Raw genomic sequence first — 17,323 nt, 5'->3', positions numbered from 1 at the left:
TATAATATTTATGTCAATATGCCCCCTAAATCCTACACACTGGACCTTTAACATCACATTCCATTTAATCTGTCAAATTTGATTTAAACCAATTGGCTGGAATTGATAAGGTAATGAAATCTTCCCAACAAGGAAGTCATTTACTTGCAGGATACAGAGGATGTATTTAGAGGGCATCCAGCACCAGGTGCAACCATGATACAGATTCTGCAGTGACATTATCACTTCAGGTAAAAGTCACTAACACTATTCCACCCAATTCTGTCTTACATGGCTCAATGTGGTAAACTCTTAATGACGATATGATTTGTAACTAACACCGAGGAAGCGGAGGATATCACAGATGCCAATACGCACAAAGACAATTGACCTTGTTTACACCACCTAGTTTAGCTCTACAGATTTGTTTTAAATAGCACAGCATTGACATCTATACAGTGAACGACACTGCCAACTTGTCACTTACACATCACGTCACGCGCTACCCCACAGTACGCGCCTAGTCACTAGAAAAAAGCTATCAGACTTCAATAGTAAGCCACTTTCGGTACAATTGCAAAAAAGATGTCACAGGTTTTTTTTTTTATGTTTTCTTTAACTGTATTTCTATAAACAATGGAAGGTAATCTACCTAGTAATAAAAACCAAGAACTCAACATTAGACAAAGTTTTCTACACCTTAACAATTCAAACAGTAAAGCTTGTGTAAAGATTTTCTTTTGGAAATATCTGACGGCCCTGTCGACAAGTAATTACAAAAAATGCAATATATATCTTTCAAACAAAACAACTTGAACGGATCTTCTCTATGAGCAAAAATTATGTTTCAAAATGTTTGTGGATTTCACCGTCCCCACAAAACACGAGGATATTACTGTTATAACATTCAGGTATTCAGATATTGTAGAAGAATCTTGTCATATTGGAATGGCACTCAGCTCTGGAACAATATCATTAAGAACTGCTGATCATTTTAAACGTTTCCACTTAACCATAAATATGCAAGACCTCTTTGTATTTTCAGTGCATACATATATTATTGCATCTACCAGTCATATTGATAATGACAAGTTCATTAAAGCCTGTCGTATATAAACAGAAATGAATGCTAGATTTGGGAGCATTATTTCACGCTTATGTTCTTGACAGACGACCAACAAAATCACAAATTTGACTAATTTACTAGATTTGGGTTAGTCAGGCTGTTATGAAGACATCTGTAGCATCCACACCAAGAGATTGTGACTGTTTGTTATTTAGCCAGATTTTAGTCAGTGCATAATAACAAGCAAACGAGTTCAGGGGCTAAGACTAATGCCTATTATTTGACTGGTTGTGAGACTCTACAAATACCAATTCTTAGGACGGAAACATTTTAAGAGCTCAGTCTTGAGGAAACAGGCACATCACACACAGTACCTTATAAAAACAACTTATTAACTGTCTGAGTTAGATTTTACTTTTGAACCCAATATTCCCTTTTTAATATTTGTAATCACAAATATGATTCTCAATATGATTCAAAAATGATTCTTCAAAAACCAAATGTAACGTTCTAAATCGTACAATTGGACTATGTCACCCTAAATCACATCATGTCTGTTCACAGGTGCAGACTGCTGAGTCATACTTAAAAAGTGAATTTGGGAAGCATATCATTAGTGTTAGTGCCAAGAGTTAAAACTGAGGACTTACACAGGTAATCCTGCGGCATGTTACGATGCACTGACTAGTTTAGTCTTGAATTTCTTCCTCCCGCCGTTTCTGCTACTACGACCTAGCCTCCGTTTTGGATTTGACGATGGTGATGACGCTGGTGGCAGCTACTTTACCAGGGATGAGGGGCCCAATGACGGAAGCCATAGGTCCCCTAGCTGAGGTGACAGGGTTGCGGGCCACAGTCCTTGCAAAGCTCTGGAGGGCCTCATATTTTGAACGCAGAGCATCCAGCTCCACCTTCATGCTGGCGTTCTCTGTGGCCAGCTTGTCCACTTCTTGCTGCAGCTGAGCCTTTTGCTTCTCCAGCTCCTCTTTCTGGGTGACACGCTTCACCCGGCAGCTAGCAGCATAGCCCCGGTTCTTCAGGGTACGCCGCCGCTGCTTCAGCTGAAGGATTTCCTCCTTCGTCAGGCCCCGTAGATGCTGGTTCAGCTCCCGCACTGACATGGTCACCAGCTCATCATCTGTCAGGCTGGTGCCATTTTCCCCTGGCTCCCGCTTCACCTGGGGATGGGGATTAGTAAGTATTGGTCTTTATATTAGCATTTAACATTGGCCTCTTAAGAATTTGTAGGGCTGGATACCGATACTGGTTCACCTTGAATTCTGTACTTATACTATTTGGTACCGTGTTTTGGTACTTAACACCAGGTTCACACTAAATGCGGAAGCGCCTGGATGTGTTGCCTGTCAGCAGTCGCCTGGCCATTAACACCAGAAGCGCATTTCTTTGCGCCGGTCAACAAACAATTCTGCTTGTCTGTCCTTTTCAAATCACATGGAGAGCTCTGTCTCTGCTTGCTTGTGTGTCTTTGTCTGTACGTGTTGGTGTGTCTACTTGTTTCTCTCGCTGACTGTTAAGACACAACAGACAAATATGTGGACGCATGGGATGCATATTTTATCAATTTTTATAATCACATAATTTGAAATATATTTAATAAAGCCGTTTTACCATACATAATCAATTATTAGTGCGTTTATTGACAGATTCGATTGTGGCACATCTATCTCTATCACTGCAGATTGGGAGCCGGTTGTGGAGCCCAGGGCTGCGGCACATTCGGTGTGAACAGTCCCTTTGCTCAACATGGGCACTGAGAGGAAACAGACAGCGTTCCATGGAAAATTAGGGCCCTCTGTCTGCTTATGTGTGTGCATGCCCTCTCTTCTCTCTGTTTAGACACAACTGACAAATAGGAGGAATAAGTCCATAATTCAATAAAACAAAATCACAATCAAATGTTATACTAGGCTACTTCTAAAATAAAATAGAAAAAAAGCAGATAGACCAAAACTATCTGAGCTGCAGCAATAGTTTTGGCTCTCCGAGAAGCCGAAGGAGCTCCCTTGCCGGCTTTCCAGCTTTGGGGTATTTTGCTGCACTTCTGCCTCCTTTCTGAAACTGGCAGTACTGCAGAGTCTTGTTGTCTCTGCCACGAAACACTCCGAGGCAGACACAGAGTATCACAGGCAGCTTCAAGGATGAGGGCAACGCTATTCAAAGGAGATTGGGACACGTCTTTGACCTGCATGGGAGCTATGGGGTATGGCACATTTGCAGTGTATCAGAAGCTGCAATTTTGGACATTCACAGCAGACGGTGCAAGAAATAAAGGGGTGTTGTTCAATCAGGTGCTCTTTGGGTGAGCTGTTTTTAGCCTCCTTAGGTGCGCTCGGCCTGACAAAACTTTTGGGTAAACTCACACTGATGGTGGCTGATATACAATAGAACATTTGCATAGAGAAAGCATCTGTTTACAGTCTCCTATTTGGACTTTTTTTGTTCTATGATAGTGGCAGCTATTGAGCCTTTCGGCGACTGCAGACCAGGTTTCACTGCACGTGTGTTGTACCCCAATGGTGTGACGTAATTTGAAACTATGAATTCTCTTCTCTTGAACCTCCTTGGATGAGGGGTTGCTTTGCGGTCTTTCCAGCTCCTGTCTGAACCCAGCTTTTTCACCCAAGTGCGCCCTTAGGTAAATTTCAATTTATCACCAGTTGATTTAAAGTGAATCAGTACTCTGTGGCACAGACTTAATTCGGTTGGTTCGCTTAAAAGTAATGAGTTCTGTAGCCAACACTGACAATTTGACAAATGTAATTCTGTGTCATACATGCTAATTACCTTCAAGGCCTTGTTTCCCTTGTTTGTGGTAGTCATGCCACGAGAGCCGCGTCCGCCTGTACTGATGTTTGGTCTGTGGGTGAGAAAAGTCACCATCAATACACAGAACATTATTTCAAGGAAAAATAACTTAAAAGAAGACTATTTCTGTGAAATGTCTCTGACAAATATGCTACAGCATGACAAAGCCCCTCAAATACACAAGATGCAAAGTGGGTCAAGGTCTTATGACTTCCTTGGAAGTGATGCCAAGTCTTTTCAGCGAGCGGTACCAGACTATTACTGCACCTGTCACTATGAACAAATACCTCAGTGAAATGCATCACCCTCTCCAACAAAGCTCTCTCACTCAAATTCTGCACTGCATTCAAACAGCAGCACGGCAGGTCACAAGTAGGATGACATTTAGTTGGCTGGCAGCAATTCACGACTATTTCTTGGAAAACAAACCTCAAGAGTCACTTCTGTTAAGTGCAACCTCTCGGAGCAGAACCAGCAGAGAATGCAGATGGACTGAAACAAAGCCTTTAGCCTTTCTACTGTACATACAACCTCAGCTTAAAATATATCACTGAGGGACACAGGGCAGGCTTTCATCTACTGTATGAGCTACAGTCTAGACAGTCACACCTGTCTAGATTTGGCTGGTGTGCGACTATAATCCCATAAATCAATGAAAAAGGGGATATGCTGTAACTACTGCAGAGCCTCAGCTTCCATCCAGAACAACAGAGCTGCACTGCAGTTTATTCTGTCATGTCAGTACTGAGGGAAACACCAAGAGAAGCTGTGCAGATGAGAAATCTAACCTACTGGTGTTAAGACAGACAGACAGAATGCTGGGTGCCTTTCACCGTGTGAGCTCTGCCACAGGATAAGTATGCGCGCACGCACACACACACACACACACACACACACACACACACACACACACACACACAGTTGTGGCCCTGGGTGCTTTACACTACACACAGTAAATGCTGTGTCAGCGACACAGGCACCCACCACAGTCAGCCCAGCCAGCACATTGCCTCTGTAAGCTGATTTACACAGCCCAGCAGTGTGTGTTTGTACTGAGCACATAAACAAATGCATGTGGGCTATTACAACTTTTCAGCATCAAAACAGGAAACAAAAGAATCCTCAAAAAAGAATCCTAAAAAGAACTACTGTCTGTGTGTGCATGTGCTTATAGCCTACACGCCCACTAAGGTAGTCATCATGTATATGCATGATGTGTGCAAAGAAGCTCAGTGAGGTAGGGGGGGAGAAAAAGATGGATCGTAGCTCTGAAGTGCACTAAGATGGCCAGGATATTTCCATGGCAACAAAGGGGTGCTACAGGTGGACTGGTCACCTGAGCCAAACAGGCAGAGACAGACGCTTGTTAAAAATGACCTGAATACGACACTATCACACAGGCTGGGGACATAACATGAGGTCAGATTGTGACTCGCATTCTTGATGCTTTCACTTAAAAAAAAAAAAAATAGATAAAAAAATCCTTTGGCTCCTCATAAAACAGCAATATTTTCCTGTGCTGCAGATGCCCATTTAAAAAAAGCCTTTCACGTTCTGCAGAGGACTTTTTAAATGTGATACTTTCATCCCTGTTGGGCTGGCTATGAATAGCTGACTGATAGTAACACCTACCTTTCACCGGTCTTTGTGGTGACTCATTTCCAGTAAGCATTTGGACCACAGATGCAAAACATAATGGGATAATGGTCTGCCTGATGATGCACAGATAATGGACAAATAGACAGGAAAGTACTCCACTAATAGCTACCGGGATGAGAGTAGAAAAAAAGGATGCTTCTTCCAAATTTCATGTAAGCCTATCATTTCCCCCCTCAGCTGCCTAGACCCAACATTGTTCAAAAACCAGTTGGAATCTTGAAAATGTGGATAGATGGCACATTGTCCAGGTTGAAGAGGCGTATTCTGTCACACAGCTGTGTAGGGTGACATAGTAGGCATGGCTTGGCATGGCTGAGAGCTCACCATATGACACTGTGGAATGATTGAGCCCAGGCTGCAACCCTCCAGCACAGGCTGCTGCCAACAGACGGCTACCAATGACAGGGCATGGCAGCACAACACAGACAAGGTCCAATGCACAGCTGCTCCCTTCCACTACCAGGCATGTCATACCTCACAGAGACAAAGAAGAATGCTCAAACACAAACACACAGAGATGAAAAGAAAGGAAAAACACACCTACAATCTTCAAAAAACGTGAGGGAAATTTTAGATTTGCAGCGCTGATTTGATTGCAACAGATTGCCCTTGGATCTGACAAGTTCACCTTTTTAAAAGGGATACTTTGCTGATTTACAACCAGCTTTGTATCAAAACAACATGCGTAGTATGTGTAGATGAACTGTGGTAAACTTTCCTCCATCTGACCAGTGCCCAGATATCCCTCTAAACTCCTCTAAATGATGCAATTTACATCATTAAGAGGAGTTTCGCCGGCTCTTGGGGCTGTTGCTCTATCTACAGGCTGTACTTCCACATTTTTATATTGCCCGCCAACCGCCGCTAAGAGACACACCAACCCCTCTCCAACTACCGCTGATCGAAATCCGATCGTCGGTAGAAATAGAAAACAAGGTTACCTTCAGGCACTACCTTTTTCTTGCCTAAAATGTTCTCAGAAATGTATTTAATGCCCTCGTTTCGCTGTAATGGCAAGAGTTAGTGAACAGTGGGTGCCACATTGCTTCCTGCACAATAAAAACGGGGGCCGAAAAATTGAGATCAAACTCTAAAACTAAGTAGCGCTAATCAAATATAACCTAGAGATGCATAGATATTGCCGATATCTGATACGCCGATATACAACAACTCATCTGACCGACAACCAATTACCGATATCGATATGTCCACTTTTTTTTTTTTCAAATCAGCATGTTGCCCGATTCTGATATTTTAAAGCCACATCTGCTGATGCCAATGACATGTCCATATATTGTGCATTCCTAACATAAACCAAGATTCTGTTACTGGGTTGCAAATCCCTCGCCTCATTTGTTTTCAGAAACATGTTTTAGCTTACTCTTTAACTGTAATATGAAATCCAGCAGGCCACCATTGTTTCACTTTGACCAGTCCACATTATGCCACCCAGTAGCACGAGCATCTGATAAGGCGCATTGCACTCTGGTAGTTGTAGATTTTCTACTTTACTTAAGCAAAAGTGTCCTTTTTCTCCATTTTCTCTGGTCATATAGAGCCAATTTCAAAAGTATTTGCATCTTTCTACTGCAGAGGCAGCCTAGTTTTATGCGAGGGCCCTCTTTATATCGGTAGAACACTTCTTAAAAAGTCGCAATCGAGGACACTAGACACCAGTGTCTTCCTTGTACATGTGCATTATCTCCTATTAATGATTTCAGGTCTTTTGTGTGAGCAGGAGACAAGCGCAGCAGCTTGGAGCACAGGGGCAGCAGAGGCAGGGAGCAAGCGCAGGGACACAGACGTCTTTTGTAGGTGCTTGCTGAATTTTTATGAATCGCCTGGAAGAACGCTGACAAATCAGAGCTGATTGCTTGTGGAGGAGAGACATCACACCCACAGGAAATAGAAATCGCTGAGTGTGGTCACCCGGAGAAAGAGAAGGAGGGGATGGTGAGAGAGACGGACAGAGAGAGGGTGAGAAGAAAGAAAGAGAGAGAGAGCAAACAGCCTTGTGAAAAATGCACGATCGACACATTTAGAGGAGCTTGAGAAGAACAGGTTGAGAAAAAAAAAAAATACTGATCTCAGCAAGGACCAAAACCAAGGTGCCAATTAGGAAGTTGTGAAGTTGAACTAACACGATGAGAGCAACCCGGCCAACCTTCAAAAGCTGTCTGTGTTCATCTAAATCTATAGAGGGCAGTTTGTGAGGGTGGGGTCGGCTTGGGGAGACACAGGGGGGGGGGGGCTCTGGTGGGATAAATGCTGATGTGACATGATAGGTCCGGCCTTGAGCCCGTGTCATGCTTTAATGATCTCATCCCCTCCACAGTATCTCTCCAGGGGGGCTGCCAAGGATGGACACCATTAGCTAGGGGACCCTTTGTTGAGGGGGAACCGAGGCTACAGCATCCACGCACTGCGTCCCCTGATGAATATTTATCACTGTCGTTCACTGCCTACGGTGGGGGGGGGAGAGAGGGGCGGGGGTGGGAGGCTGAATAAAGATGCTCAGGAGGTGATTCTTCAAGGATACATCCAAGGCTCTTCCATCAACGGCTGTCTCAAAATGGCGGTAAGCTGGTGGGGGCGGCGAAAGGGGAGGGTGGGGGGTGGATTTCTGGTACTGGAGGTGGCATGCATGGTGGTTCAGGGCTGCAGGGAGAGCCAGCTCCACTTGACAGCAGTGTAACAAGATTATCAGGGCCATAAGAGCAAACAAAAACCCCAGCAACCTGCCTCAGAATCCAGATTACAACAGCGCCTGCTCTCTGAATACTAAACATGGCTGGGGAGGACTAACAGGGCGCAGGCTTCACTGATAGTGGATTGCATATCACGTAACTAATCGCATGCACATGTATCTGCACACAGACAGATTACCAAAACCACACAAGCACATATACATTTAAGTTGTCATGATCACTTCTTGGAAAGAAGCGTCCTAGCACTTTGCACTGGCAGCTTGCTAATGAAGTGAATAAAACTAGACAGTGGAGGTGCATGCTGATGAAAGACTGTTTTCAGGAAAGCACAGGCAGCATCCAACAATGGCAACTCAGTTCTGTGAAACTAACAGCTGAATATCATCTCACACCAAACAATGCATTTCACTCCAAAAGAGCAGACGCACAATGTGGCTCATTTTGCTCATACTCCTAGTTTAAATTTCCTTCCTTTGCTGTGCCTAGTCCAGGCTTTTAAAGGTTTGTACAGCTACAAGAAGAAACTTAGGGGCTTTGGCCCTAATGTAAACTAGGCCTTAGAAGAGATGTCCTGATCAGATCACAAGGATCTGTATCTATATCTGCCGCATCAGCAAATTTTGTTATTGATCGAGATTGGTTATTTTGAGCACGCCCGCCGCCTGATCCTTTCTTTATGTCCGCTGTCGCACAGGTGTCGTAAACAGAGAACATGAGTTGCAATAGTTATTCAGGTTTTATTGAAATGTAGAACTTATTTTTTTCATGTTCAACTCAAGCTGCTTCACCACTTTACATGAAATTTAACACTGTTAATTTTTGTGAACTAGTTAAACTATAATGTTGTAAGCAGAAATGTGACAGATTTTTATTTGTTGTTACTGGGAATGTTAACGTTAAGCTATTAGTGGAATTATGATTGTATTACTTATTTATAGTGTTCTGTACTGTTATTACAATGCTATACTAAGTGGAGTTTGAAAGCGACTTCTGAGGACATAGTTTACTTTATTTTGTGAAGAAAAAAAAAGAAAAAAAAGGCTGCAATAAGTAAAAATTGTGATAAGAGCCACATAAAAATATTCTTAGTTTGTTTACTTTGTTATTTTGTAAGAAAATAAAATGACAGAGCCTTAAGGAACTGATTGGATGGATGGAGATTTCTGTCTTGTACTGCATTGCAAAACTATTAAACTGCCAAGCATACACACTGGATTGATTTTAAAAACTTTAAAGTACTTGAAGAGTGCAGCTGTATTATCTAGAATCAGGACTTGGTATTGGCAAAAAACTTAATATCAAATGACGCGGATCCGGGTATAAAAAAAACAAAAAAACAAAAACTTGATCGGGAAGTCCCTACAACAGACTGATTTAGCACCATTTGCCATTGCCTATCTTTGCTAAAGCTGCACATCTTAGATGATTAACACAACACAAAAGACGAGAGCTGGATGTGCAATTGGTATGATCACGTATTCAGTTTCATTTATTAATAATGTATGAAAGTTGTAGCCTCTCGCTCCATTATCATGGACTTTCCACAGGAAATAGAATGATGACAACCACAAAGATACTGAAAAGCACATGATGAGATAAGTGTGTAACAAGAAAAAAAAAAGTCAGCATTTTCTTGTTATTGTTTGGCTCATTAATTTACACTTTGTGCTTATTTGTCCTCTTGTCCACTTGCTCTTTCAGGGTTGAGATGCTTAATGCAGAGAGCCAGCATTTTCACCCTGTATGCCATAAATAGCCATTCTCAACACTTCATGCCTGATCAGAGGAGCCACTGCTTTTACTCCCTCCCTTCTAATTCGAAGTCGAAAAAGATCGCCTAGATATTCAGATCTAATCATTCCTCCCTTCAGCTGAGTGAAGTCAATTATCAAGCAGCCTGCATGTGTTGGGCACCATTTAACCGCAAATTAAAAATCAGACTCCTCTGATAGCTCTGGTAGAGTTACTGGAAGACTGGTGTAAACTTGTGTGAGGAGAAAACACAGTGTGAGAGTGTGTCTGTGTGAGAGAAAGGTACGATGGGAAGAGGGGAGGGAAGCTATTAACTACTAAGTATTCAGAGCGTGAAATAAGAGTGACAAAAAGAGGGAGAGGGGGAATCATTCAGCAGCTTTCAGAGGGAAATGTGATACGCTTGTAGTGGAGGGGAAATACTAAGCCAATACTTTTGACCAGAGGAAGTTCGGGGCAACGTTAAAATAGCACTTAACCATAATTTTATGCCTGTTTTTTGAAGGGACTGACCCTTAGAATAAATATCACTGTGACTGAATGATTAAACAGTCCTGAAATTGTTCTTACCTGCAAATCAATTCATGCTGATAAATAGAAGGATGCTGGATATGATGCTTAATCATAACGCAGTAGATCAGCTAAGACTTAAGCGTACTGTGAAACAAAAGGATATAGTGAGAAAAAGAAGTGCCTTTTTTACTGTCAAAGAAGTCATGCAAAAGCCAAGCTGAATTTTTTACCTGCAGCATAATAAAACCAGAGAAAATTGCATGGCTGCTTGTGATTAGACTTATTATTAGCACCTAAACCTGAGCCAGTAGCTTCAGTAGCTTACATGTTTCTAATTTCACAAAGCATTGCATTTAAGCTAATAGCAGGGTAAATGTTCAGTCTTAGAAAAGTGAGAATATAAAAATGACAATTAACAGCCCAGCTCACCCTGGACCCTTTTTGAATATCTGTCTTGTAACACAATTATACTGCTGCCTTCATTTAGAGATGTCAATGTAAAGAGACACATCTATAAGCATTCCTCAACTAAGAAAAGACCAGCATTTTAGGAGTATGACAAATTGTTTTAAGCTAATACTAGAGACGTGTGCAATTAGTCAACTACTCGATTAAACATTGTCATACTCGCTAGTTGTCACCAGGCATAATAGTTGGTTAAATGTATTGTTCTATTATTGCACACATTTAAATAGCATATTGAAATAATTACAACTGAAATGTCATGACTTCCTTGTAAAATACTGTTTTATAAAAAATGGGCGTCTACTTATGTTAACAACACCAGATAAATTTTAAAAAAAAAGAAAGAGAAAAACAACCAAATAAACACATTGGCCTGTTCACACCGCCCCCCTTAGGGTAGACCAGTGAGGTAGAAAGTTGAACAAAGATGACATCTCATAAAGCCAGTGCTGTTTGGCAGTATTTAGATTTTATTTAATAAGTTGTCTTCATGTTTTGTAGGATAATATGCAATGTTTATAATACTGCTTGTTAAGTTCCACATATATCAGAAGCATTTAAATGTGTTGAATATTTGCAAATGGCTCTTAAATGCAATATTTGGACAATAACAAAACTATATACTAAATCTTAGACAATACATAAAGGTGCACGCTTGTGGCGAGGATCCAAAAACAAAGAGAACCAGGACTCACAAATAAATAAATTTCATCAGTCTACCTCTTTTTTTGCCCACATTTCATAGGTTAATTTATCTGTGAGTGCTGGTTCTACTACTTTTAAATAAATGACTTGTCTGAGTTTAAACTTCTAATTAAACATCAGGGAAATTAGTCGTTAAGAACATCCTTAACTAATAATTATCTAGCCAAATATGTGGTAATTCTGTATTTGTGCTTGAAAAAAATGTGTTTAACTTTAAAAAGATATTTCAACATTACTTCATTTGATGTTGGTCACAAACTATGCAGTATTTTTGCTTGTAAGATGGAGACAAACAGTAAATGATGAAAGTAAAGAAAGCTAAATATCTGTATATATTTTTCAAGTGTAATTTCTTGGTGCACAATACTTCACATTCTAAAAAAATCTTTGACACAAGGTGAAAATAGACACCGTAACATAATGTACTATGATGAACACTGGCTCTGAAAAAGCCCCATATGGAAGATAGTGTGTTATACCATGCAGAAGAGCATGTGGTACATTTATGTCTGGAATTTGCATCCAGTTCATGTGGTTTAAAATGAAAACATGAATCACCTCCCTCAAGGGATTTTGTATTTTCTGAAGTCACTGATAATGTGAAGCTTATTTAAAGGGATTGGGGTTGGACTGGTTTGCATTTACCAATGTTTCGATACATACAGAACCTATTTTCAAGCTCAGTAGCTGCTGTTTACTCTCCGAGCTGCCGTGTTAGTACAAGCAGTATGACAGGAGAGGAGACTTCATTGGCCTTCCACAGTATCTGCCTGGAGGACTTGATTAAACAGGAAGAGAATAGCTCTTGATACTTCGGCCTTGCACTGGCAGAGGAAGTAAGGGTTGCAGGCAACCCACACACTGGCAAAATATCCAGGAGCTTTACTACATTGGTTGCATACATATAAAATGCATATTGCGTTGACCTAACAGCAACAAACCAGCCTTTGCAGCACAAAAGGCTAAACTACAGCAGTTCAACACATTTTAATGCTATTTAGAGTAAAATCATACTGAAATAATTTACGCCTTTGAGTGGTACCAGTGCACAGCTATGATTTGAGGTGGATTCTCTTCAATTAAAACACGAGTCTGTGATACAGCCATCAAACAAACCGAGCTCAGCAGCATCACTGAATAAATGGGGGAAAAAAAAGAAAACCGATTTATCATCTTATTTTTCCTGGGGAGTGCTTTGATTCAAATGCAGTCAGTTAGCCAGAGTTATTACCTGGAAGTAACAAAGATGCTAATTTCTATTAATAACATTGCCACCGCTCAGTTCAAATTACGGCAAGTGATTGATGATGTCTGCCTACAGGATATTTGATGGAGCCTCACACTTGATGTGGTTGTCCAAAAAAATAAATAAATTTTAAAAATTACAATTACGTCACTCCAGAATGCAGTCTGAATAAATAACACATTCAGTACCAAGAATTTTAACTCTGGTTCTCAATGTAACTGCCTCTCAGTCCCTCACATATTTTCCTCACAAGCTGAGAGTACTGGAACAAATTACAAATTTAATCACATATTAAAGCAGGTAGAAAGGAAAAACTATGGTTAATTGGTCTGGTGGTTAAAATGTTATTTTGTAAAAGTAAGGCCACAAGTTTGATCCCTTAAGCACCCAGTGTCCATCCACAGATGAGCTGAAATGTTATTAAAGAATCTGCTCACTTTGTGCACCACGGGAACGCCAGCTAAACACTTAATAAACTGAATTACTATCAAATAAAGGACTCAATGCTGTGTTCAGTAATAGAGATTTCCTGGGGACAGTTTTATTGATTTATTTTTAAGCACTTTTTTTGAATAAATACACCACATTTAGAAATTTTGATTATTGTTAAACAGTCTGCTGGTGCCAGTAAAGAGATATTGACTGGGCAGAGCAAATAATAAAAACTATGAATGCTGGATCCTGTTGCATGCGTAGCATTATTTAATCAGGCATTTATGTGGGAAACCCACAAAGAATCTGATAATTTTATCAAGAACCAATACAGACAGCACGAACATTAGTCTAATGATCTGCCTGAGCTCCTTTCCAATGTGGGTTATACACTGCTTATCTTAGAACAGGGTCTCGCTATCTTTAACCTCCTTAGAAAATTTTATACATATCCAGCTGAGAACATATCAGAACATAGCTCCCCAAAGCTCTAAAAAACGCACTGAAACTGACAATTTCTTCCCTGCCTCATTCCCTTGTTTCATTCTGACTTGGCCTCTTACACAAATATGGGTACTGTTAAATCACTTGTTTTTAATGTCAGTTCACCACTGATACGTCTCAAACATTAATCAGCCAAGATAAAAGTAGGTTACATGAAAAACAGCAGCCAGTGCATGGCTCCACGCTTGTGCTCTCCATGTTCTGTCCGATATTGGCTAATCTAAATTATGAACACACAGAGAGCAGTAATGAACATGCCAAGTCTAACTCAAGTTCCAAACAGAAATTCATCAAACACACTTGCTACTCAGTCTGGATGAAAGTATTACTTTGAGAAGTGGAGCGGGCATATCGCAACGCTAAGCAATCATAATCCGCACTACACTTGCAAGAGGTTTCATCACCAACATTCCCTCCCTACTGCAAAAAAAAGGGGGAAAAAAACTATATTGATCTTTTTCTCCCTTCCTTCCAGGCATTCCCATTTCCCCGTGCAGCTTAAGCAGCACTTTTGTGGACAAATCCCACATTTGTGTTCCTTTCTGGAGGCTATTAATTGTCCTGAATAGGCGTAACTATTCCCAAGGCGCAGCTGTGTTGGCCATACAGAGGTGCTGGTGGCCAGAGTGTACTCTATTCTGTGTAAAGTCTTGCCTCGTGTTTCATCAACCTCAAATATCCTTTTCCACCCTCCACCGCCTGCCCAGTCTGAGCAACGCCACTGGGTATGAGTTGTGCACTCGGTTCACCTCTGTGGTATCCAGCCTTATTTTATCTTCGCTACCTCAATACAGGAGGCGATAAATCTTAGGGCTGATCTCCACCACTCCCTGCCTCCATCCACACACTACTGCCAGCCCCATCGGGCTCTTATATGGGCCCTCATCTGTTCTTGTTACCTGCAGAGAAAGGCAGAGATGGGCATTACGCTTTATTGCGAAGCCAAGCTTCTGATGTGGGGCTGGCCTGTCTGCTAAACACACTTCAATGCCCTGCTCGCATGAACAGAGATGATGAAATAAGTTGGATATCTGAGCAAGAATGGGCAACTTCTATCTGTTTAGCCGTGCCTATATATGCTCAACAGTTTCCAAGGTGACTTTTCAAATTGCACAGAGATTCTCCATGGATAATTCATTACCTGCCCTCCGTAAGCGTGCACTCTAATAGGCAGCAAATTTCATCATGTCACACACAGGGAAACAAGAGCATCTGCTATCCCAAAATAAAAGAAATTGAGTGTTATATGGCATTAAATACCACACGCAGGCTGGTACTCTATCAATAACAAAAATAAAAAAAAGCACTTACAGCATGCCACACACACCAAAACACTTATTCCCCACACCTGCATTTTATTTCAAATATTACCTACATTAGGATTGTTTTTAACTTCCCATACATCCCATAATTACACATGACCCAATTTAAACAGTCACTCATATTGCAGGACTCCATTATAACAACACAGGCATAATATATTGCTTATCATGCATTTTTTAAATGGATCTGACATCGCAGTTGACATCTAAGCACTTAGTCTAAATGTACTCACACCCTGGTTTGTTGATGTAGCATGACAGCACTGCAATAAAATGCACATTCTCAGCTGAATGTAGATGAGGCTATTGATAATTGCATGATGGTCATCACTTGATGCTCATGGCTTGATGACTGACTTGCACGACAGATCAGCACCATTTCGATCCATCTCCTTAATAACGGCGGCTTGGTGATAAACATCGACCCTTATCCACCGTGCAGACCTTTGTCCGGTGGTGCCATATTTCGGGGTGGATTCTGAGAACGACTAAATACATCATTGTGATGATTCAGCACGATAAAAAATGCCGCTGTTTGTTTGTTGGCTGTGATAATAAAAAAATTTGTGGTTTACCAGCCTGGCTGTGATATTAAAGCCAAGGACGGCGGCTTTGGTTTGGCACTGCCATTGTTACAATTTAACCAGTGGTTAAATGAATTGTCACTTCAGGTGAACCAATTCAATCCGAAACGATGCTTTGCATTCCATTAAAAAAAAAAGAAAAAGATGAAATCCATGCATGCATTTAAAAGCTGCACAAAAGCACAACACATTGCTCTGACAATCACATTCACATTTGACAAAAATGTCATGAGGGAAAATACTGAAAACCAACCTGATCTCGCTAAACCGCTGCCTCGGCTTGCTCTTGCTCCTTTTCACAACGAGGTGATGAAGCAGCAGGTTTGAACAGCAAGAAGCGCATGAGTTGACAAACCACCAAGAAGCGGTGCGATACGGTGGATGCCTTGGCCAACTGTTTAATCACAAAAGCAACCTAGTTACACAGTTTTGACATTCCTCGACTCTGTCTCCAACCTCTCAACGCCTGCTTGTGAAAGTGGCAAACAACTCCCCGCCTACAAAACAAGCAGGCGAGGAAATCCCCGTGCTCAGCCTTTCCTACTATAACTGTAGCGATACGGCACCACGAGCGACTCCTCAGCCGGGGAAATCACCGTTTGCGCGCGAGACTGCTGGCCGTTGCGCTACATCAAACCCCAAAATCTGAATGACATGTTTTATTCGCAGCTCATGAGTGTGTACAAAAGCTTAGCTGCCATCTCAGCATAGTAGGACCCGACCGTCGTCTGCTCCCAACGGCTACACAAGCATTTCCGGTAGAGGCTTTCACAATAAACCCAACACTTGAGAAAACATGTTTTTTTAAACGCTTTAGTGATAAGGATACTCTTAATTTGAAAACCAATTCTGTTTTAAATTAACCCAACTTGACGATAAATGTAAGCAGCTAGGTATGCTAACCCATGAAGCTAGCCGCAGCCAGCTTGTCAGCGGCGAGGCGAAGGCATGCACACTCAGCATAACAACACCGACTCTGTTTGGTTTACAGACCCACCTGACTGAAAAAATGACGCTCTCTGAAGTTGCTGCCGTCAAGGACCTTTTCTTACACCAACAAGACGGTGAAAAAACATTAGAGGCACAGTTAAATGTCGGTTTCACTGACAGAAGCGGCGGCGCTTCCAAATGCCAGCTCGTGCTCTCCTTGTTGATTCCTTTCTCTTGTATCGAAGCCAGACGTCATCGTGTTTGGTCACGTGCCTTCATTCATGAAGGATCTTCTTTCCTCACAAGGAAAAAAACATTTTAACCAAAGATATACCTGGTGGTGAGAAATTAAATACTGTATTTACTCATTAATTACTCTATTTACAAATATGTGCTGCCCAACAAAATCAAAGACTTGCTTTATAAAATTATTCACAGATACTATCCAGTAAATTCTGTTGTTTAGATACTTTCCCGATATGAATGACAAATACACCGTCTGTAACAATATGGTATAAACATGAGAACACTCATTTTTCATATATCACATAAAAAGTAGGATCTATATGCATATATTAAAATAATATCAAACTTAAAAACGTGTAATAAAAAAAAAATCTTATAGCTTTACT

At 41.2% G+C, this 17,323-nt stretch overlaps 1 protein-coding gene across 2 annotated transcripts; it reads right to left on the bottom strand.

Annotated features, from left to right (window-relative positions):
* On the bottom strand, positions 1 to 16,916 carry LOC121956708 (transcription factor MafG). Of its 2 annotated transcripts, none has more exons than XM_042505073.1 (3): positions 16,759 to 16,916; positions 3,851 to 3,923; positions 1 to 2,223 (listed from the first exon to the last, which is right to left on the bottom strand). In XM_042505073.1, exons 2-3 carry the CDS (start codon positions 3,884 to 3,886, stop codon positions 1,771 to 1,773), a joined length of 489 nt encoding a protein of 162 aa, XP_042361007.1. In that variant the 5' UTR covers positions 3,887 to 3,923; positions 16,759 to 16,916; the 3' UTR covers positions 1 to 1,770. The 2 variants fall into 2 exon arrangements, with proteins under 2 accessions (XP_042361007.1, XP_042361008.1); XM_042505074.1 differs by lacking the exon at positions 16,759 to 16,916 and adding an exon at positions 16,015 to 16,142.
* Positions 16,917 to 17,323: the final 407 nt, after the last annotated feature.

The sequence above is a fragment of the Plectropomus leopardus genome, chromosome 17 (assembly GCF_008729295.1).
Source record: "Plectropomus leopardus isolate mb chromosome 17, YSFRI_Pleo_2.0, whole genome shotgun sequence".
NCBI classification, from domain to species: domain Eukaryota; kingdom Metazoa; phylum Chordata; class Actinopteri; order Perciformes; family Serranidae; genus Plectropomus; species Plectropomus leopardus.
This window is presented reverse-complemented; position numbering and strand designations above follow the sequence as displayed.